The sequence below is a fragment of the Chelonoidis abingdonii genome, chromosome 16 (assembly GCF_003597395.2).
Source record: "Chelonoidis abingdonii isolate Lonesome George chromosome 16, CheloAbing_2.0, whole genome shotgun sequence".
Classification (NCBI taxonomy): Eukaryota; Metazoa; Chordata; order Testudines; family Testudinidae; genus Chelonoidis; species Chelonoidis abingdonii.
Window position 1 is genome coordinate 7,764,187 of NC_133784.1, and position 22,883 is coordinate 7,787,069.

Sequence of the window (22,883 nt, forward strand, 5' to 3'; positions counted from 1 at the left end):
ATTGTTGCATGTAAAGTAAATAAGTTTCTGAAATGTTTAAGAAGCTTAATTTAAAATTAAATTAAAATGCAGAGCCCCCTGGACTGGTGGCCAGGACCCGGGAAGTGTGAGTGCCACTGAAAATCAGCTCGTCTGTCGCCTTTGGCATAGGTTGCCTACCCCTGGTCTAGGGAAAGCTTAGGTGCTGCAGAATATGGAGTTGGCGGCTGACATGAGCAAGGGACCTTCTTCCCTCTGATATCAGTGACCAGCCTACTACCAGGGACAGCTAGGCTGCTAGATGTCATCTTTTGAGATCCCTGATCTCTCATGGTGATTACAAATCCCTCCTCTTAAGGAAGTGTGAGAGGATCAGCCCTAGTGTCTTTGCCCAGTGGAATTCTGCAAGGTGGTAATTGGCCTCCCTACATTTCCAAATGGATACAGTATCTTTCTTCCCTTCCCATCTCAAACTGCTGCATAGCATGACTGCTGTGAGCTGCTGTTAAATAGCTGTCACGTTCCACCCAGGGAGGGCTGCATGGCAGAATGGGGGAGTGGTTCCTAGATACAGTTACTGAAGCACCCTGGAAACTAGTAGGGTGAAGCACTATAGAAATGGAAGATTATCAGATTAAATACCCAGTGAGACACAAGTCATCACCAGCCGAACGTCAGTCAAAAGCTAACAGGGATGGACAAAGCAGGGTCATCGCTTACTACCTACCAAAAAAATGAAAAGCAGAAATGTGGTCTAGCAATCTGTGCAGGGGCCTGGGAGCCAGGACTCCTGAGTTCAAATCATAGTTCTGAATCTGACCCAGTAACTCTGGGCAAAGTCCCTTCCTCTCTCTGCCTCTGACAATGATTTTGACTCGCAGTAATGGTTATTTAACATCTGTAATGAGCTAACTTTGAAAATGTAATTCACTCATCGGCTGTTCTCACTGTACTGTCTGCTGTGCAATGGATTACTACAGCTCATGGCAGGGGGCTGGTCTCGCTGGTAGCTCTGGTGTTGGGATGAGGAGCGCAAAAATCCCCTACACGCGTTGTGTCCCAAGCTAATTCCCAACCAATTTCGTTTTGTACCTTGGTTTTCCTTCCTGGTCCGTACAAACTCACAGTGCCTCAGGGCACTGGGGGCTGTCCGTCTGTAATAGCTGTTCCGCTGCCAGGAGTCTGCACCACTTGCTCTCTCAGCCTCGTGCTCCCAGGTCCGGCTCCAGTCTGAATGCCCCACACGTTTCCTTGAGTTTCCATCTCCCAAACTCTCCAAATCCAGCTGCTTGTGCTTTGTGGCCACTTCCTCTGGCTCCCCAAAGCCACTGTATTCCACATCCCAAGTCCTGGGCTCTCTGCTCCAGATGTCTGGTCCCAGATTAGACACCTCACAACTTTCACTGATTCCAGCCAGATTCCTACAATCTGTAACACAGCTCTCGGATTTCCTACAGGGTTCAAAATCCTGGTTTAAATTCCTGAGGCCCATATTTGGGCCTTCCCACTTCCTGTAGCTTCCAGAGTTTACATCCCTGATATACTGTCTTTCTGTCTTCCTAGAATCTCTGTCCCCATCTGCTCTCCTGTGGTCCGTATACTGAACACTTCCCTTTCTATAACCTCCATAGTCTTCATCCTCTCTGTATCGACTATCTGTTTTCCTATACTCCTCATCTGCTCTCCTACAGTTCATATACTTAGTATCATCTTTCCTGTAATCCTCATAGTCCCTATTCGCTCTCCTGTGATCCATATACCGAATAACTCCCTTCTTATAATCCCCATAGTCTTCATCATCCCTATCCTGGTTTATTACCTTTCTGGAATCCCCACAGTCACGCTCCACTCTCCTACGGTCCATATAATGACTTTCTCCCTTCCTGTAATCCCTGTAGTCCTCAGCTGCTTTCCCATGCTCCATATACTGGCTTTCTCCCTTCCTGTATGGCTCACATTCTCCGTCCAGTGACCGGGAGTCCACATACTGCCATTCTCCTCTGTGTTTGTCATTCCAGCCATGGTCTCTGTAGAGCTTATCCAGCTCAGTGATGTCCCCTCTCTTCAGAGTCCTGCAGTCCTCATATTCCCAGCTGAGGAGCCGGGGCTCCTGCTTTGGAACTTTGGCCCCGTTTCTTGCCCTGGGGTAAGTGCACATGTTTCTCTTGGCGTGCTGAGTGCCCAGCCCTGGTCAGTTCCAAGAGCCCAGGCCCAGACTCGGGGCCTGGCCTGCAGCCACCTCTCTCCAGTGCTCCAGAACTCTTCCTGAGTAACTCCAAACGCTCCCTTCTGAAACTCTCTGCCTGAAATTCACTTGTAAGACTTTAACCTTCGTACCCAATCAGCAGCCAGCTCCAGTCTCTCCCATCTGCTGCCCGAGGTAATTATTAACCAGCCTTCTGTGAGCTGAGGCTGCTGATTGGATGGGCCTACCCTGCCCAAACCGGCTTCTCTGCTTTGTTGTGTTGAAGACGGAAGCCAGCGACCTCTCCGAAGGGCCCTGCAGGCTGCTCAGAGGCAGGAAAAAGCTGGCACTGGGGCATCAAGTAGCCTCACACTGAGAACAGCACACACCCATGCCCCGCCCCTGGCAGAAAAAGAGAAACAAGCAGGGCCCAGGAAATCACAGACCAGTTAGCTCCTGTGGAGCCCTCCACAAATGAGGGTAGCAAACCTCTCCTACATGTTCCCAGGGCTCTCCCTAGCTCTCCCCGGCCAAACTCCAGGGGGTTGCCTTGATTATTCACCACAGAGCAGAGTCATCAGCTGCCAGGACAGAGATGAGGAGCAATCAGGCTACATAAGCTCTTCCTGCAGGGCTGTCCTGGGGTTCTGCTGTAACATGAACTGGGCAGCACCTTAGGTCATGTCTATATTAGAGAAAGTGCACTGGCACAGCGATACTGCTGCAGCTGCATCAGTGTAAGGTCTCCCATGTAGCTGTCCAATGCAGACGGGAGAGAGCTCTCCCGTCAACATAATTAAACCACCCCCAACGAGTAGTGGTAGCTATATTAGCAGGAGAGCGTCTCCCACCAAAATACCACAGTCCACACCATAGCTTCCGTCAGTGTAACTTATGTCACTTGAGAGAGTGTTTTTCTCACACTGTTGCATGACATAAGCTATACCATCAAAAGTACTAATGCAGACACAGCCCATTAGTCACACAGACAGAGAGAGCTACCCCATCCAAGGCATAGTCTCTTGCCCTACACAGATCAGTCACACAGACAATGAGAGCTGCCCCATTCAAGGCAGAGTCTCTGCCCTACACAGCCAGTCAGTCACACAGACAGTGAGAACTGCCCCTGTTTAGGCACGGTCACTGCCCTGCTCCAAATTCATGACTGACATAGATTCATAGATTCATAGACTCTAGGACTGGAAGGGACCTCGAGAGGTCATCGAGTCCAGTCCCCTGCCCTCATGGCAGGACCAAATACTGTCTAGACCATCCCTGATAGACATTTATCTAACCTACTCTTAAATATCTCCAGAGATGGAGATTCCACAACCTCCCTAGGCAATTTATTCCAGTGTTTAACTACCCTGACAGTTAGGAACTTTTTCCTAATGTCCAACCTAAATCTCCCTTGCTGCAGTTTAAGCCCATTGCTTCTTGTTCTATCATTAGAGGCTAAGGTGAACAAGTTTTCTCCCTCCTCCTGATGACACCCTTTTAGATACCTGAAAACTGCTATCATGTCCCCTCTCAGTCTTCTCTTTTCCAAACTAAATAAACCCAATTCTTTCAGCCTTCCTTCATAGGTCATGTTCTCAAGACCTTTAATCATTCTTGTTGCTCTTCTCTGGACCCTCTCCAATTTCTCCACATCTTTCTTGAAATGCGGTGCCCAGAACTGGACACAATACTCCAGTTGAGGCCTAACCAGCGCAGAGTAGAGCGGAAGAATAACTTCTCGTGTCTTGTTTACACCACACCTGTTAATGCATCCCAGAATCACGTTTGCTTTTTTTGCAACAGTATCACACTGTTGACTCATATTTAGCTTGTGGTCCACTATGACCCCTAGATCTCTTTCTGCCATACTCCTTCCTAGACAGTCTCTTCCCAGTCTGTATGTGTATATTCTCTCCTGCTCTGGCTTCCCAAAGGGAACATTCTGAACATGGCTGGGCCTTCTCTGAGATTCCTCCTGGTCTACCCTGGGATGTGGCCAAAGCCTTGGGTGGCTTGGAGTAAGCTCTACCCCGCTCACTCTAGAGTCTAGCTCCAATTAACATGGCATCCCGGGGATCATTCCTGCCATGGTGGGTGGTCCTTCACCTACAGGCTGGTCTGTGAGACAGCGTGAGCCTCTCCAACTGAACAGAGACAGCTACTGCTTGACATGTCATCCATCTTGGCATTGTTGCTCCTGAAGGAATATTGGCCTGCCAGGGGCCAATAGAGCTATGCTGGGTGGGCCGTGTTCATTCCTTCTCAACAGGTCCCACTAAGCCAGGCTATGCCTACACTAGAGACCTGTACCGGATGTACCGCTGTAAGATCTCCCATGTAGCTATGCTAATGGGAGACAGATCTCCTACTGGCATAATTAAACCACCCCCAAGGGGCAGCGGTGGTGCTCTCCCACCAACATAGCACTGTCTGCACCGGCGCTTCTGTCGGTAAAACTTATGTCACTCAGGGAGTGGTTTTTTCACACCCCTGACCAACAAAAGTGCTCCTGTAGACATAGCCATAGAGTTCAGATGTTCCCTTACTGGACTTGACCAGCTGGGAGAGGCCTGGGTCCCGACTGCAGGAACTTCCTTCTGTGTCTCCCACTGCAGGATAGACCGTTCTGACATGGCAGGTGCTAGTCATGAGGCCAGACAGGCTGCTTCAGATTCATCTGCAATCTTCAGTCTTCCACTGGATCTGGCAGAGTGGGCTGCAGAACTATCTATCTTCCGCCTGAGAGTGGTATCTGCTGCCCAGCACTGTAATATCTGAGTGCCCTCCACATCAAACTGACAGCAAAAGCAGAGTCCCCAGTGGACTCCATGGAGTGTCTGGCACTTCCCCCTTTACAGGGTGAAAACTCTGCCTCAGAGAGGGGTTTGGGTGGTTTTAAAATGTATTAATTTACTTTTATTTTTTAAAGTTGATTTGTTTCAAGGTAGGTTGTTTGTTCAAGGATGTAAGGTTGTTTGGGATAAGAGGGGTGTCCACGTTAGCTCCAGTGTGATACACTTTCTCCAGCCCGTTCTATTTAGGGGTTGGGCTGCTCTTGTCAAGGCAGAGGGAGCTGCAGCCATCAGCCTGGAGGTAATGAACTTGTCAGCTGCCAGGGCCTGGTCTTCATTCAAGAAGAATGCACAGAGTCCGCCTGTCAGGTGGAGATGGTTTTAATGAATACTGAGACAGGGTCAGGCTGGGTACTACATTAACTACTGGAGGGTGATGCCCCCAACTGAGGAGAAGTGGAGGTGGTTAACAGCTCCTCAGAGCAGTTCCTTATTCTGACTGGTATAACTTAGGTCTTTCCTAGGTTTAGTTTAGCCCAGCTGCTCCTCAGGCACACTGCAATCTTTGTCTGGCCCTGCATTACCTGGGAGATATTGGGCTCTGCTATGGACACCAGTGTTCTACTAGCACACTGCTGACACCACCACCTTTGGGAGTGGTTTCCGGAGGCTCTGAGGGACACAACACAGCCAAATACCCAGAGAGAGGAATAGCACGACAGCTGCACATCAGAACCATGTGGGATCGGTTGGGAAGGAATGAACAAGGCCCACACAGCGCAGTTCTGTTGCCCCAGCAGGACAGGTAGGCCGGCAAGCAGTATTTCAGGAGCAATATTGCCAAGGCAGACAATAGGTCAAGTAGTAACTGCTTCGGCATCTCGTCTGTGTCCATTGTCAGGTCATCGGTCCTTAGTGTGACCAGCATGGCTCTGGTTCCATGGCCTGGCCTGGACCCATGTGGGAGAGATCTAGGGCCTCAGCAGAGGCAGCGGCTGTTGGAGTCGTTTCCGTGCCACCCCCTTGACAGCTGTGCCTGGATGGGGTGATCAGTGCTAGGGTGGGTGTTGGTAAGGACCTTAGCAACAAGGGCTAGGATCCAAGGACCACAGGCCAGGGCATCTGCCAGAGGATTTTGGTAATTTCTTTCACCAGAAGGCCCAGGTGTTCCTGTGCTGACCTTGAGCACCTGGGAGAGGCCTGGGTCCAGGCTGCAGGGACTCCCTTCCATGCTTCCCTCTGCAAGATAGACCTAGTTCTGACACAGTGGGGCCAACACTGTTCTTCCGGTGAAGGATCTTCCAGTCTCAGTCACTGCCATGGCACAGGATCAGCCAGATCCTTCCCCTGTCCAGGGCAGTGGGGCTCCCACCTCATCCGTGGGGAAACAGCGCCCTGGTCAGATGCATCCCCCATCAGGGAATATTCCCCCAGGTTCAGCATCATATCAAATCATCTCTCCCTCCCCAGTGCTTTGCAGGCTGTTATCCTCTCTCCCCCAACCCACAGTTACATGGATTTATTCGCTTTTAATCAAGGTCCCATGTGCTCTGAACCAGACTGACCTAAGTTCTGCAACTAGAACCTTGCATTCTGCAGCTCTGCAGCAGGAGGTTTGTGACAGCTTTGTTTAAAAGACCCCCCCAGCAGAAGCTCTAGTGCTATTTGTTCTGATGGTGAATCCAAATGAGCATATGCTGTGCCCACGGTTTCAGCGGCCACTAGTGTTTGTGTACTGCTAAAAGAGCTGGATTGCAGAAGCACTAAAGTGGGTGAAGTGGCACCTGGAAGGGGAGAGAGGTGCTTTAGGAGTGTAAGAAAAGCACACGGGTCAGATGTTTCTGTTAAAATGGTCAGCAGTGAAACAGTTAACAATGTTGATATTTAACTCACCATCTTTACATTTCAGAGACAACACTCCACTGAGAGAAATGGGGCAGGTCATCCCTCTTAGAGCAACTGTTACAGGCTCTTTGCAAATTCAGGCAGATATCACTGCACCAGTTACTCTCAAACCATAGAATTATGGAATCATAGAATATCAGGGTTGGAAGGGACCTCAGGAGGTCATCTAGTCCAACCCCCTGCTCAAAGCAGGACCAATCCCAACTAAATCATCCCAGCCAGGGCTTTGTCAAACCCTGACCTTAAAAACCTCTAAGGAAGGAGATTCCACCACCTCCCTAGGTAACCCATTCCAGTGCTTCACCACTCTCCTAGTGAAAAAGTTTTTCCTAATATCCAACCTAAACCTCCTCCACTGCAACTTGAGACCATTACTCCTTGTTCTGTCATCTGCTACCAAAGAGAACAGTCTAGATCCATCCTCTTTGGAATCCCCTTGCAGGTAGTTGAAAGTAGCTATCAAAGTCCTCCTCATTCTTCTCTTCTGCAGATTAAACAATCCCAGTTACCTCAGCCTCTCCTCATAAATCATGTGCTCTAGCCCCCTAATCATTTTTGTTGCCCTCCGCTGGACTGTCTCCAATTTTTCCACATCATTCTTGTAGTGTGGGGCTCAAAACTGGACACACTACTCCAGATGAGGCCTCATCGATGCCGAATAGAGGGGAATGATCACATCTCTCAATCTGGTGGCAATGCCCCTACTTATACAGCCCAAAATGCCATTAGCCTTCTTGGCAACAAGGGCACACTGTGTTTAAGCTTTTCTTGACCATCATAAGCATGGGAGAGTTATTTTTTCTAATGGAAGCTGAAATTCTGGACTCCACAGAATGGCAGGTGCATGGGACTCAGCTCAGGTTCCCTGCTCTTCTCTACATACTCTGATTTGTCTGGCACAGACACATCATCCAGAGCGGAACACAACTTCCCATGGCTCTGGAGCTCCATCTCAGGCAGGAGCCCTTCAACAAGCCTAGTGCCAGAGCTGGCCAAAAGCTGCCACCTGTCTCTCCACAAAGAGTCCTGTGGCACCTTATAGACTAACAGACGTATTGGAGCATAAGTTTTCATGGGTGAATACCCACTTCATCTGACAAAGTGGGTATTCACCCACGAAAGCTCATGCTCCAATACGTCTGTTAGTCTATAAGGTGCCACAAGACACTTTGTCACTTTTTACAGATCCAGACTAACACGACTACCCCTCTGATACTTGTCTCTCTACAGGCACTGTCAGATCTGCTGTTTCCAAGGAGTTGCCTTCCTCTAAGGCAACTCTAGGCCTGCTGCTTCCCCTACAGCAAACAAGGGGAAAGAGGGTGGGATGCAGGGAGAGAAGGACAGGAGGGAAACAAGGATGAGCAGTGTGAAGGGGGAGCAGTACAAGGGGAGGAGTGGAGAGTGGGGAAGGTGAGCCTGAGAGACATAGGGAAGGATGACCGAAGGGGGTGTCAAAAGAGGGGAAGGAGATGGGGGAACAGAGAGGGGACATTAGGAGAGCCTCATTAATGAAAATTAGTACAAGAACAACTCGGACAAAAATAGACAAACTTCAGAACTCAGAAGGAAAGAAGAGGAGCCAGTTGCCACAGCAGCCTGGTCAAGAGTGGGGCCAGAATCCCCGTAACACAGAGAAAGGGCCAGTACCTCCCACACCCTGATTTCCAGTGCTGTTGCAGTCTCACCTCTCAGCTCCTGCAACTCTGCATTGAGGTTTTTGATGTTGGAGTCACAGAAATCCAGGTTCTCCAGGGTCTCTGATCTCACTAGCTCATCCTGCTGCTCCTCTAACATCGAGTTCAGCTCAGCTTGAGTCTTGCCATAAGCCTCCAGGTCTTGTTCTACTTCCCGGATCCTTGTCAGCAGAAAGGGGCACTGACGTGCAGCTGCCCCATCTGAATCCCCCTGACCCTCCTCTGCCTGTGGTTCTTGCCTGGGCTGGCTTCTGGGCTGAAGCTGTGGAGAGGCCGTGTTCCTTCTCTGACTGCATGGAGGAGGGAGAGGGGCTGGCCGGGAGGGCCGCACTGAGAAGGAGGGAGAAACAGCTGGGGCTGGGGCGTTGGGGCGAGGAGGTGGAGGTCTTAGGCCCTTCCTCCTCTTTGGCAGCCTCCAGTGGGGGGCACACTCTGGGGAGCCACGCACAATGTCCTTCTCTGACCTGTAGTCCAGGATGGAGAAGTGGCGGGAGACCTTCTTGTCCGACTCAACTCCAGAGCTAGTCAGGCTCTTCTCAAATTGCACCAGCTGCTCTGTCAGCTTGGAGTCGAGGTCAGTGCAGCTGTCTCCATGCAGCATGGGCGAGGGCCGGTCTGCTCGGGCACCAGGCCATGTATCCAGGCCCTCGTGGGTACCACTGAAGCTGGAAGAGCGGGATTTAGATTTCTGCCTTTGATCTTCCACCCAGCCAGCCAGGTCCTGGAAAAGCGTGCTCCTCCGACCTTCTCCAGGCTCTGCCACAGCCCAGCTGCTGGAAGAAGGGAAGCCTTGTCTCCTGCTACTGCACAGGGGAGAGCGTGGTGCCCATGGGGTAACACTGGGACTCTCTCCATCCCTCTCAGGTGAGGCAGGGATGTCCAAGGGCCTTTGCAAGGCCCAAGGGCTCTGGCTGGGCTTCAATTCAACCGCCTGGCCAAGGAGTCTGCTCTTTGGCTGGGGAGCGGGCTGAGGGGTGGGGAAAATGCCATTGACAGCCTTTGCAGAGTCAATGGGGAGGGAGCCCACTGTGTCCTTGCGAAGAGGCCCCAGGAGCTCTGTGCTGGGAGGGTGCCCTTCCAAGAATGCAGGCTTGGACTGTCCAACCTCAACATCAGAAGGCCCCTCTGACCTCACTGCTGTTTGGGACAAAGTTGTACTGGACCTCCCTTCAACATGGTTTGAGCCCCTGGCACTCAGGTCTTCCCTTTCCTCCCCCTGCAGGGCAAGGGCCCCAGCGCAGGCACTTGCTGGGTCCTGATGGATGGCCATTCCACAGCTGCCTTCTTCCTGCAACTTCCCAGTGCCCCTCTTTTCCCTGCAAGGAGCAGAGCCCTCCAGCTTGACAAATCGATGAGGAAAAATGCCACGTCTCCCCCTCAGCACGCCCTCCAACCAGCCATCTTCCAGTGCCCCCACAATCTGGATTCTGTCTCCTACATCAAAATCCAGCTCCTGGGGCTCCAGTGCTTGGAACTGATAGAGGGCAATGCCATACGTGCCCAGCGGCTCCTCACTCCCTTCCTGCCCACCCTCCTCCTCAGGAGGCACATCTGCCACGCCATTAACACTGTAACTCTCAGAGAGCCCCGGCCCCTCTGGGCCATGTGTCACTCTCAAGGGACCCAGCAGCTCCACGAAGCCCTCTGGAAAAATCCCGCTTCGACCTCCCAGCTCCCCTGTGAACCAGCCAGGCTCAGGGATATCGATAATGGTGATCACATCCCCTTCCCTAAAGTCCAGCTCCTCCTCCAGCTGGGCAGAGAGGCTCATCAAAGCTCGGGCTTGGCCCAGTGAGTCAGCAGGCACCTCCAAGACAGTGCTCTGAGAGAGCCGGCGGCCCCAAGGCGAGAGGCAAAGCTCCCGCACACATGACGATGGGAAGAAGCCCCTGGAGCCCCGGCAGCTTCTACCCTGGAGCCAACTGGAGGCTAGGGAGCCACTCAGGATCACCAGGTCTCCTGGGGGAGAATGAGAAACACAGGGTCAGAGACTCATCTCCATGGCAATTTCTTAGTCTTTCCCCATTCCCCTTCCAGGCCTGGTCACCTCCTTCGCCAGCCCAGTCACACAGAGTGCAGTGGTGGGGCACTTGCAACACACCTACATGGTATTGGCCCAGCCCCACAGATGACACCAGGGCTCTGGGACCACCTGTAGACCACCCCAATGCAGCGTATGTGTATCAGAGACGGACAGGACATGCAGAACTCAGGACGCAGGGTACGAAGCAGGCCTGAGTCCTGCAGGTGCAGAGGGGTAGGAGCACAAGGCAGCCTGTGGACCTAGAATCCACAGCTCTGTTAAGAAACCCCTCCTCAGCACTGAGCTCTAGGTTCCCTCTATTTCCCAAAGCACGAGTGACAGAAAGGGACAGGGGAGGGGAGGGGGAGGGCAGGAGCCAACTGGAGGAAGCGAAGGTTACCTCTCTGCAGCGACAGGCTCCCTGGCTCCTGGGATGTGAAGTCATTAGTGCAGACAAACAGCTTCTCTCCTTGCTTCAAACTGGGAACATCCACTGCCTCCACAAAACTGCTGGGAAACTGCCCTAGAAGGAGAAGCAGTTGTCAGCAGATGGTCACCCCTTCCCCATGGGCACAGACTGTCTCTCCCATTCCCAACTCCTCTAAGATCCAGCCCACCTCACATCACCACCCAGCCTCCCCCAGGATCTACCTCGTCTCCAGCCCCACCATCACTCAGACTCTTCCCTCCTCTCCCGTTCCTTTCCAGGATCCCCTCTGGTTGGCCCCATGGCCCACAGAAATGACCAGGGGTTTGGAAGTCAGGTGCTCTTGAGGATTTCTGAAAATTTTGTTGTTATTTTTTTAAGAAAAATATAGTACCCTCCCCCCTGCATGCCCAACAGACCAACCAACGCCCCAGGGCAATGAGCAGGCCACCTGAATTAGAATAATAGAATCACAGAATATCAGGGTTGGAGGTCATCTAGTCCAAACCCCTGCTCAAAGCAGGACCAATCCCCAAATAAATCATCCCAGCCAAGGCTTCCTCAAGCCTGACCTTAAAAACCTCTAAGGAAGGAGATTCCGCCACCTTCCTAGGTAACCCGTTCCAGTGCTTCACAATTACTGTGACCTCATTGTCATCAACACCCAGACAGGGAAAGCAAACATATAATCTTTAGCCTCCGTCTTCTGTCTTATGACAGGGAAGCTTCATGTCAGGATCAGGATGTACTGGTTATAAAAAGAGGCCCCAATCCTGCAATCGGACCTGCCCCCTGGGGTGCTGCACACACAGATCAGATGGTAAGACTCGGATTGTAAGCTACAAAGTGCTATGGTTATGAAAAACGTGTCACAGACAGTGAAGTCTGGTCTTTTGTGTGCTTTCATCCTATACTATACCGATTTCATGGGGGAGGCCAGTGTTTCTCAAATTGGGGGTCCTGAATCAAAAGGGAATTGCAGGGGGTCGCAATGCTATTTCAGGGGATCACGGTATTGCCACCCTTACTTCTGTGCTGCCTTCAGAGCTGGGCAGTTGAAGAGTGGTGGCTGTTGACCAGGCGCCCAGCTCTGAAGGCAGCACCCTGCCAGCAGCAGCACAGAAGCATGGCAATACCATACCATGTCACCCTCACTTTTGCACTGCTGCCTTCAGAGCTGGGCAGCCAGAAAGTGGTGGCTGCTGACTGTGGCCCAGCTCTGAAGGCAGCAAAGCAGAATACTATACCATGCTACCCTCACTTCTGCACTGCTGCTGGCGGCGGCTCTGCCTCCAGAGCTGGGTTCCCGGCTGCCGCTCTCCAGCTGTCCAGCTCTGAAGGCAGCACAGAAGTAAGAGTGGCAATACCCCAACCCACCCTACAATAACCTAGCACCCCCTTCACAACTCCTTTTTGGGTCAGAACCCCTACAATTACAACACCGTGAAATTTCAGATTTAAACAGCTGAAATCATGACATTTACAATTTTAAAAATCCTATGACCATGAAATTGACCAAAATGGACCGTGAATTTGGTAGGGCCCTACATATATTGCACCGATAGTTTGCAATTCCATAGGACAGGTTAGCAACATCTCCAGTGTTTAGTCAGGTGCTCAGATACTATGGTGAGATATGGCTCAGATACCGACAGGCTGATTACCACGATGAGGGAAACTGCCCTGTGCAGATGCTCTGGTAAAGTTGGGTTTACATATTACTTTCTGGAAAAATCACAGGGCTAATGAGCTGGATGCTCTCTTGACATCCTGACATGGTTATTCCCAATTCAGTGTAATTCAGTGTGTCACTATCCTTAATCTGCAGCGCCAGTGGCCTAATATGCACCTGAATTCTAACCAGGCTCCACTGCGACTTCCTGTGTGACCTAGAACAAGTCTCTTCCCTGCTCTCTGCATGGGTTTCCCTTCCTATAAATGGAAATAAGAATCCTGTTGTATCTCACACCGAGTTGTGAGGCTTCATTAATTAATTTCCATGTAATGTTAAGTATTATTATGGGTAGGTTGCAGCCTCTCCATTCTAAAGGTCTATTTTAGAGCCCCTATAACTTTTAGTTTGGAAAATTGGTTTGAAAATAGCCAGATTTTCTCAGAAAGAAAGAAGGAAATTCAAATGGTTTTTCAGTTACAAGTCATTAAGAATTAGTCTGATTGACTTTTGTCTGTTTCTTCATCTTTGAGCTAGCAGGACACACCTGGTTACTACCCCTTCACACTCTCCGCAGCCATATCTCTGTAAGAATATGGGTCCAGGGGAAAAAATACTGTGATTAAGTAGCTGCTGGTGATTTTCCTTGTAGATAGTTTGGGGCCAAGGATGTCAGTAGAGGCAGACTGTGTGTGAATACACATGTGCACACATATTGCCCTCTGTTGGCCACCTGAGGCATAGAGAGAAGATAAGGGTTCTTCTGCAGAGGTCTGCATGTTAAGAGTTGTAAGACCAGGACTCTGGGTCTCTGTTCTGGTAGAAAGGAGGGGCAGCAGCCTCTCCAAAGTTAAGGCAACCATAGTCCTATTATAAGGTTGATTTGATTCCACTTTATAACTAGACGAGAACAATTGTCATGTTTTGAGGTGATCTGGTTCCCATCTGACTGAGAACTAGAATGTTCTCTCAATATTATTATTACACCAAAAAGAGCTGTTGAGATTACGAGACTTTAAAATGGCCCTTTATGGGAATTTTGGAGCTTTCAATCTCTCTTTACGTCCTTTCAGGAGCTCAATGAAATCACATTCCATGCCGAGCTGGATAGGTCCATATATTGGCCTGGGGGAGAGGGAGTTTTCAGGAGCAGAAATAGGCGGTTGTTGAAGAGACTGTCATGGAGAGGCAGAAGAGCTTCGGAGACTCGGGGTCTGTTTCTAGTTCTGCCACAGACCCGCAGGTCACCTCCCCTCTCTGTGCCTTTGTTTCCCTCCCACCCTTTCATGGCTTTGTCTAGTAGCCTGTGAGCTCGCCAGGGCAAGGACTGTCTCTCTCACTACATGTTGTACAGCACCTGGCACAATGAGGCTCCCACCTGCTGAAGATTTGTCTGCACTCAGCGCTACTGAAAAACAAACAAAAACAAGAACAAGGACTGTCTGTAGACTCGACATGAAGCTGACCGGAAAAAATTCTGAGCATCAGATACAGCCCAAGTGAGAGAAGACTCCAGAATCTGGTCAAACAGCTCTGGCCCCTGTATTCGCCATCGGACTGGCCCTTGGCCAAGGGGGAATGTACCCAGATGGGATAAGTGACCTGCCTAAGATTACCTAGGACAGTGGTTCTCAACCTTTTTCCACTTGCAGACTCTAAAAAATTTTGAATGGAGGTGTGGACCTCTTGGAAAACCTATTGTCTGTATCTACAGTTGAATTCTGTTCAGTTTTTAGTCTGCTGTTCGTGGACCCCTTCAGACCAGCAGTCCCCATACGTTTTTGTCCATGTCCCCCCTTACCTGTTCCGCACCCTCCCTGGAACCACGGTTGGGAGCCAGGGCCAGGAGCGAGGCTGGGCCATGTTTGGGAGCAGGCCCGGGGTCAGGAACTGCAGCCAGAAGCATGCCCGTGGTTGGGGCCAGGGGCTAGGAACCATAGCCAGACCTGCAGCTGCAGCTGGGGGCGGGGGGGGAGAACAGGGCTGGGTGGGGCTTCCTCTCTGCTCCCCACGGGGGCTGGCCTGAGCCCCGCTGCACAGCCCAAAAATGTTCCACCATGCCCCCTAGGAGCCGTTCCCCAGAGTTTGGGGGCCATGGCCTTAGACATAATCTGCAGACCACAGGGTGAGAACCACTGACCCTAGGAAACCTCCAGCTCTGTGGATCCCGCTCAGCACTTTTCACCTCTTACCTGTGACCCCCTCCTTCTTCCCAAGGAGCCAGAACTCGTCCATTACCCGCAGCACCTCTATGACGTCCCCCACGAACAGGGGCAGCTCTTCGGAGACACTGGGGCAGAAGTCAAAGACCGCCCGCACCACGGATCCAGCCTCCATTGCTCAGGATCTGCAGGACAAGACACAGACAGACTCAGTCCCTCAGGCTGAGACACACGGCAATGAGCACAGAGTCACCAGAGAGAGACACAGAGCAATGAGCATGGTGTAAATGCTGAGACAGACCAAACACTCTCCAAGGAAAATGGGCTAATGACCACACAGGGGTCCGCATGCCTGCACTCACTCATCCCACAGGGATCAAAGCTCATTGCAAGGGGGAGCTGAAGCCCTGCTTTAGCTGCCCTGTTCCGTCTCTCTGGACCCTGGAGCTAGAGTGTGCACTTGTGTTCAATCAGGGGGAGCTAATCAGGAAGCAGCGGAGAGAGATGCTGGAAATTAATTCCTGTCAGCAAGGAAATAAGAGGCAGGAGAGGAAGCTCACTGCTTCCCTGACACATCAGACTGGGCACACCGCCTGCCAGGAGCTGCACGAGGGACCTTCAGGCAGATAGCAGCAACAACTTTACCTTGCCTCTGATACTCATATAAAAGAGGTACAGGGACCCGCAACACCCACCCACACACTGCAGAGCCATGGGGGGTCACTGCAACATCCACCTGTGCACTGCCACAGCCATGGGGAACACAGGGCATCACCAACCCACATGCTGTCAGAGCCACGGGGGATGAGCCACCACCCACGCACTGTCAGAGCCATGGGGGGAATGGGGCACTGGAGCACCCACTTGCACACTGCCAGAGTCACAGGGCACCACAACACCCACCCATGCACTGCCAGAGTCATGGGGTCAATGGGGCTCTGCAACACCCACCCGCACTGCCAGAGTCATAGGGCACTGCAACACCCACTCATGCACTGCCAGAGTCATGGGGCACCGCAAAACCCACCGGCACACTGCCAGAGCCACAGGGCAAACTTCAACACCCACCCATGCACTGCCAGAGTCACGGGGTGAATGGGGCACCGCAACACCCACCCGTACACTGCCAGAGTCACGGGGTGAATGGGGGTCTGCAACACCCACATGCACACTGCCAGAGCCACAGGGCAAACCTCAACACCCACCCATGCACTGCCAGAGTCATGGGGCACCATAAAACCCACCCGCACACTGCCAGAGCCACAGGGCAAACTTCAACACTCACCTGCGCACTGCCAGAGTCACAGGGAACCACAACACCCACCCGCACACTGCCAGAGTCACGGGGGGGAATGGGGCACCACAACACTCACCTGCACACTGCCAGAGCCACAGGGTGAACCTCACTCACCCGCGCAGTGCCAGAAGCATGGGGGCACTGCAACACCCACCCGTGCACTGTCAGAGCTACGGGGGGCACGGGGCACCACCAACCCCCAATCAGAGTTAAGGAGGGGGGCAGAGGGCACCGCCACTCATTTCCCCAGTAAGAGTATGGGCATGGATTGTTCTCCCCATTCCAGTACACCCAATCACTCTCCCCGATCACGAGACTCTTTCCTGATACAATACCTACAAGGAGCCAACAGGAAAATGCCTCCCAGTTGTTCCCCCTGAGTGCCCTTTGCGGCCTGGCCTGGCATAGCCCCCTGGCACATACTATACACTGTGATCTCTGGGCAGACCTGGCTGAGACTGGGTCCTGTACAGAGCTGAACACATCAGTAACAATGAACAGCTCCTCACAGCCTGTAGCGTCAACGATTCTCCATGTGGCTCCCCAATGCCCCCCCCGTAGGAAGGGTGCCAGCACAAACAGGCTGAGATAGCTCCCATACTGCCTGCTCCGCAGCGGCCTGGGGTTGGTACTGGGGAGGGAGCAGGGAGACCCCAATTTGCGTTCTGGGACTGGCACTGAAACGGCCACACACACACACATTGCAAACATGGGCCAGGCCCTGAGCCCTCCTTGCAGAAACACGCCTGGGAACACACCCAGCAGGCAGGCACATGCACACACTGCACCAGTTCCCCAGCATGCAAAGGGCCGCACAACTCAGAAGCGCTGCTGGAAATGACTCTGCAAGTTGAGACCCCCTGTGTGACTCAGCTCTATTTTGTATCCAACAGGTCTTCTCTCAAGGCATCTCTAACACGCCCAGCCCAAGCGATGAACCTGTAGCTTGAGCAGAGCTTTCCTCTCATCCCAACCTACGGTCATGGAGCCCTCAGGAGAGGAACTGGAAGGGCTCCTCTGACTCGGGGACCAGAAAGGAGCTCTCAGTGACTGTGCCTAGGAGAGCAGTGGGGTCAAGATCAGCTGCGGCTCTCCCCATCCCCATCCCCACTCCAGGTCTGCACCTCAGAGAGCAGGAGGGCACGGACCAGCCAGCAGCTCCCCCACACCCCCACGGCTGCACCTCAGAGAGCAGCTGGGCCCGGACCAGCCAGAGGATCCCCCTGCCCCCACCGTCCTGGGTCTGCACCTCAGAAAGCAGCAGGCCCCAGACTAGCCAGCAGCTCCCTCCACCGCAGAGCTGCACCTCAGAGAGCAGTGGGCCCCCGGACCAGTCAGAGGCTCCCCATCCCGGGTCTGCAGCAATGCCTTTGGGTGCAGAGGAGAACCCAGCCATGGCAACACTTTCTGCTGATGGAGCTGCTTTATTTATCCAATGCAAATCACCTCACAGGAACAATGCATAGTTTGGCTTCTGCCAGAACGCTGCCTTGGCACGTTTCTTCTCATCCCAGGCTCTCCCATACAGCCAGCGTACAGGACAAGACACGCACCACCCCGCAAAGGGCCTTGGCAGTTCTCACAGCTGGCAGGCACTGCACAGAGGGGGGATGGGTTCACAGACACACCGAGCCAGAATGTAGGAAACCTGAGCACTGGAGAGTTCTCAGTCTCCTCGTTCAAGGAGAATTTTCAAAAGAGGAGCCTGTTTAGTGCGCCAAAAAGGCCACATGTGCCCAGGAGATGGGAACACGTCCACCATGTGCCCCTGAGGAGCACAAACCCTAACGTGCATCCAGACAAGAATCAAACTACGTGGGTGTGCTGCAGGGGAAGCCCAAGAGCGAGAGTGGGCAGGAAATTAAACAAATGCTTCCAGTAATTACAGCAGCAGCATCAACAAGAGAGAGTAACGACTACACACTAAATCCTACAGTTTCCAGCATGCACCATCATGTTTTCTCCCATGCTGCCCCTCATACAGAGGACAAACTCCCTGCCGACAACCACAAACCCACATCATGTCCTCCAAATTCCCCCTTAACATTCAGCTCTGCCACAGTGCCTGCACAACACTCGAGAATGAGCAAGTGTGCTGTGATGGCTCCTTATCACGCTAACAAGAATCAGTCACCTTTGATGACTTGTCTGGCTGTTGTACCGACCTGCTGCCTCATCTTATCCTTCCCTTGTACACTCTTTGGGGCAGAGGCCATCTCTTCATTATATGTTCATACAGCGCTCACAGCACAGTGGAACAGGGTCTAGTAGGCATGCCGCAATACAAATACATAACACACAAAATGGAAGGCAATTTTGTACCAGCAAGAAATCAGGGGACATGTACCAGACATGAGTTCGGGGCTGCAGGGACAGACTGATGCAGAATGAACAACAGAGCTATGTGCTACCCATCTAAATCCTGATTGGGGGAGAGACGAGAGACATGATAATTATCTGTTGTAAGTCGGAAGGAGGATGAAGAATTATTTAGGGTAGTTCAAGATGGGATAACTGGAGCCCATTTAACTAGAAGAATGTCTAAATGTGTTCAACAGATGTGTCACATGGATGCAGCTAAAAGGGATTACTAAAGCCATAATTCTGTCATGGAGGTAACGAATTCCGTGACATCTGGGGCAGGGCTGGAGCAGCAGTCAGCCCTGGGACTGCCGCACCAGCGGCCAGAGGGCTGAAGTGGTTGGGTCAGCCCCCTGGGGCTGGAGCAGCAGCGAGGCTGGAGCAGCTGTGGGAGGTCAGCCCCCTGCCGTACTCTGACTGTTAGTCTCCTTCCAGTCCAGGGGTATTTTGAGTAAAATTCAAGGACAGGTCATGGGCTTCCATGAATTTGTGTTTATTGCCTGTGATCTGTCCCTGACTTTTAGTAAACATACCCGTGACAGAATCTTTACCTTAGGTATTACCAACACTTAAAGCAGGGAGAGCCAAACTACAGCCCGTGGGCCAGATCTGGCCTGTCAGGGCTCTCAATCCGGCCTGCCAGATTGCCAGCCCCGTGGCGCAGGGAGGCTAAGGCAGGATCCTTGTCAGCCCTAGCCCCACACTACTCCCAGAAGCGGCAGGTACCACGGGGCGAGGAGGAGCAGAGGGCTCCGTGCGCTGCCCTCGCCTGCAGACACCGCCCCGCAGCGCCTATTGGCTGGGAATGGGGAACCACGGCCAATGGAAGCTTTGGGGGTGATACCTGCCTGCCCTATCCCATCCACAAGAGCCACTGCTGGACATGCTGGCTACTTCCAGGAGTGGCACAAGGCCAGGGCAGGCAGGGACTCTGCTTTAGCCCCACTGCGTGCCACTGCCAACCCGGAGCCGCTCAAGGTAAGCAGCACCGGGCTGGAGCCTGTACCCCAAACCCCTCCTGCACTCTGCACCCCAACTCCCTGCCCTGAGCCCCCTGCCTGCACCCCAGTCCCCTGCCATACCCCGCCCCCCTCCTGCACCCCAACCCCCTGCCCTAAGCCCCCGACTCCCTGCCCTGAGCCCTCTCCTGCACTCTGCACCCCCTCCTGCACCCGAACCCACTGAGCTTTGAACCCCCTGCCCCGAGCCCCCTCCTGCAACCCAACCCTTTGCTTGATCCCCTTTGTCCACACCGCACCCCATCCCACATCACACACTCCCTCCTGTGCCCCAACCCCCTGTGCCATCCCTACATTCATGGCCCTGCATACAATTTCCCCACCCAGATGTGGCCCTCGGGCCAAAAGTTTGCCCACCCTTGACTTAAAGAGTTGTGCAGACAGGACACGAGTATTTTTAACAGTGCTAGGGAGCCCTACTCAGAAGCACCTTCCAAACTCAATTACTTGGGAGACAAGAGGTCTTTGTTAAGGATTCAACATCCTCATCCCTTCAACTAAGGGCTAAGAAGGCTCCCAAAGCACAACACTGGGGCATCCAAAGCATCCTGCAACATTGATTGTGGAAGTCTGGATTTGTCATTACAAGGTGTTGCAAGTCAAATAATTTGACCAATAAATAATGTCAGTTATAAATAATGTTAATGTCATGGTTCCACTCCTTTTTCAGAGCTTCACTTCACTGTGTTTTGCATTTTTCTGAGTTAAAATAACTCAGGCTGTGTCTGCACTAGCACTTTTGTCGGCAAAACTCATGTTGCTCAGGGTGTGAAAAAACACCCCACCGAGCGACATAAGTTACCACGTCAGAAGTGCCAGTGTAGACAACACTATTTCAGCAGGAGATGCTCTGTGCTGACAGGAGAGAGCTCTCCCGTCGACATAATTAAATCACTCCCAACGAGCAGTGGTAGCTATGTCAGTGGTAGAAGCTCTCCTGCCAACATAGCACTTTGCATACCACGCTTATATCTGTGCAACTTATGTCGCTCAGGAAGCTGTTTTTGTTTCTTTTCTTTGGCCTCTCTCTTTTTTGTTACTGTTGTTACTGTTCCAATAAATTAGCTTTTAAAATATTTGATCATTTTTGACATTATTTGACCGATATTTGACTGGTTGACTGACCAATAATTTTTGGACTAGTCAAATGCTCAACCCTCATTTACTAATATTTCAATATCAGAGGAAATAATGTAACCCCCACAACTTTCCAGGCCCCTTCATTCACTATAAAGCAGCTAAAAAGGGGCACTAACCAAATTGTCCTTTCCTTTGCAGGCCACCTTTAAAATTGAGCTAGAAAGCAATGGGAAAAATATTGAAGAGAACAATCGCTCTATAGCCTACAGGGAGGGGAAGGGACCAGAGATGCCCCAATAGTATAGTGCTTTTGTACCTCACGTGACCACACTGCTCCCACAGCTCTGTAACACATTTATCAAACATTTCTGTACTAACGTAGCAAAGAAAAAAGTCAGTGAGAGAAACTCACAGCAAATGTGATACAATGTGTAGCACTATAATCCACAAAGAGAACAGAACAGCACCATAAAAATACAAACTAATGCAGAACGCTAGACATTCTGAATACCGAAAATCAATGCATTTAAAACTGGTAGAAGGAAATATTTTTATACAACTTATAATTAGCCTGTGAAACTCATTGCCACAAGATACCAACCACTGAGGTCAGTGAGAGGCAGAAAAAGATGAGACTTCTATAATGAGAATATGAATGTAAGGCTAAAATTATAAAAGGGTATACTAACCCTTCCTGCTTCAGAGCATAAGCCTGCCAGTTAAAAGATGGGCACTAGAGAGAAACTTCCCCCATGGGCATATGATTCCATAATGGGCCTGTATGGGATTTCTTGCACTTTCCTCTGAAGCAGCTGGTGCTGGCTGTGGTCAGAAGCTATGACAAGAAGTATCAAGAGTGCACCAGACTGGAGGTTATAGGTTCCATTCCTGCAATATACAAGAGGTCAGACTAGTCAGGTGTTTCTCAACCTTTTTGATACCAGGGACCTGCTTGCTGCCTTCCTAACCTGTATCAGGGAGATCTCAGGGACTGGCGCCAGTCCACAGACCGGTCATTGAGAAGCACTGGACTAGATGATCTAGTGTTCCCTTCCAGCCTTAAAATTCTCTGACTCTGGTTCCTGGCTCTGCCACCAACTCTCTATCAGGCTTTGGGTAGGTTCCTTCCACTCTCTGTGCCTCAGGTCCCCATCTGTAAAATGCATATAAAAACAGCTCTCCCTACCTCACCGGGGGATGTAGGGGGGTGGGGAAGGCACACAGATGTGAGCCATATAAATGCCCAGATAGATGCATCACACCTCTGATGCAGTACGGCAATTCTGTATGGGAAAGAACAAGTTAAGAATTGCTTAGACAGGTAAGATGTCTTTTTAAGTCAGCAGGGCCTGATGAAATGCATCCTACAATATTTGAGCCATTAGTGATTATCTCTGAGAATTCATGGAGGATGGGAGAGATCTCGGAGGACTGGAAAAGGGAAAACATAGTGCCCATCTGTAAAAGAGGGAGTAAGGACAACCCATGGAATTACAAACCAGTTAGCTTAACTTCAGTACATGGAAAGATAATGGAGCAAATAATCGATCAATTTGTAAGGACCTAGAAGCCCTGTGAATGGGGGGATGCAACAGATGTGATCTATCTCGACTTTAATAGGGCTTTTGATACTGTCTCACATGATCTTCTCATAAGCAAACTGGGTAAATATAGTGTAGACGAACCTCCTATGAGGTGGGTGCACAACTGGTTGGGAAAACATATTCAGAGAGTAGTTATCAACGGTTCACAGTCAAGCTGGAAGAGAATTTCAAGTGAGGTCCCATAAGGATCTGTCCTAGGGCCAGTTCTATTCAATATCTTCATAAATATATCGTATAATGGCACAGAGAGTACACTTATATACAGTAGTTTGTGGATGATACCAAGTTGGGAGGGGTTACAAGCACTTTGGAGCACAGAATTCTAAATAATTTTGACAAACTGGAGAAATGGTCTGAAGTAAACAGGATGAAATTCAATAAGGACAAATGCAAAGTACTCCACTTAGGAAGGAATAATCAATTGCACAAATACAAAATAGGAAATCACAGCCTAGGAAGGAGTACTGCAGAAAAGGATCTGGGAGTTATAGCAGATTGCAAACTAAGGCCTTGGCTACATTGGCGCTTTACAGCGCTGCAACTTTCTTGCTTAGGGGTGTGAAAAAACACCCCCCTGAACACAACAAATTACAGCACTATAAAGCGCCAGTGTAAATAGTGCTCTAGGGCTGGGAGCACAGCTCCCAGTGCTGTAAGCTAAACACCACAGGGAGGTGGAG

The 22,883-nt window shown here is 51.2% G+C and overlaps 1 protein-coding gene across 4 annotated transcripts in view; it reads right to left on the minus strand.

Annotated features, from left to right (window-relative positions):
* The window catches only part of DNMBP (dynamin binding protein), an 87,466-nt gene that overhangs the window by 33,265 nt on the left and 31,318 nt on the right, over window positions 1–22,883 (minus strand). The window contains exons 2-5 of one of the 4 annotated variants that reach the window (XM_032767949.2): window positions 14,873–15,027; window positions 14,038–14,088; window positions 10,982–11,104; window positions 8,550–10,517 (exon numbers count right to left, since the gene is read on the minus strand). In XM_032767949.2, the coding sequence (XP_032623840.1) occupies window positions 8,550–10,517; window positions 10,982–11,104; window positions 14,038–14,088; window positions 14,873–15,017 (2,287 nt within the window). In that variant the 5' untranslated portion in view covers window positions 15,018–15,027. Of the gene's footprint in view, window positions 1–1,071; window positions 2,242–8,549; window positions 10,518–10,981; window positions 11,105–14,037; window positions 14,089–14,872; window positions 15,051–22,883 lie in introns of those variants that run through there. The other 3 variants (XM_032767959.2, XM_075072996.1, XM_032767968.2) reach the window with 3 other exon arrangements.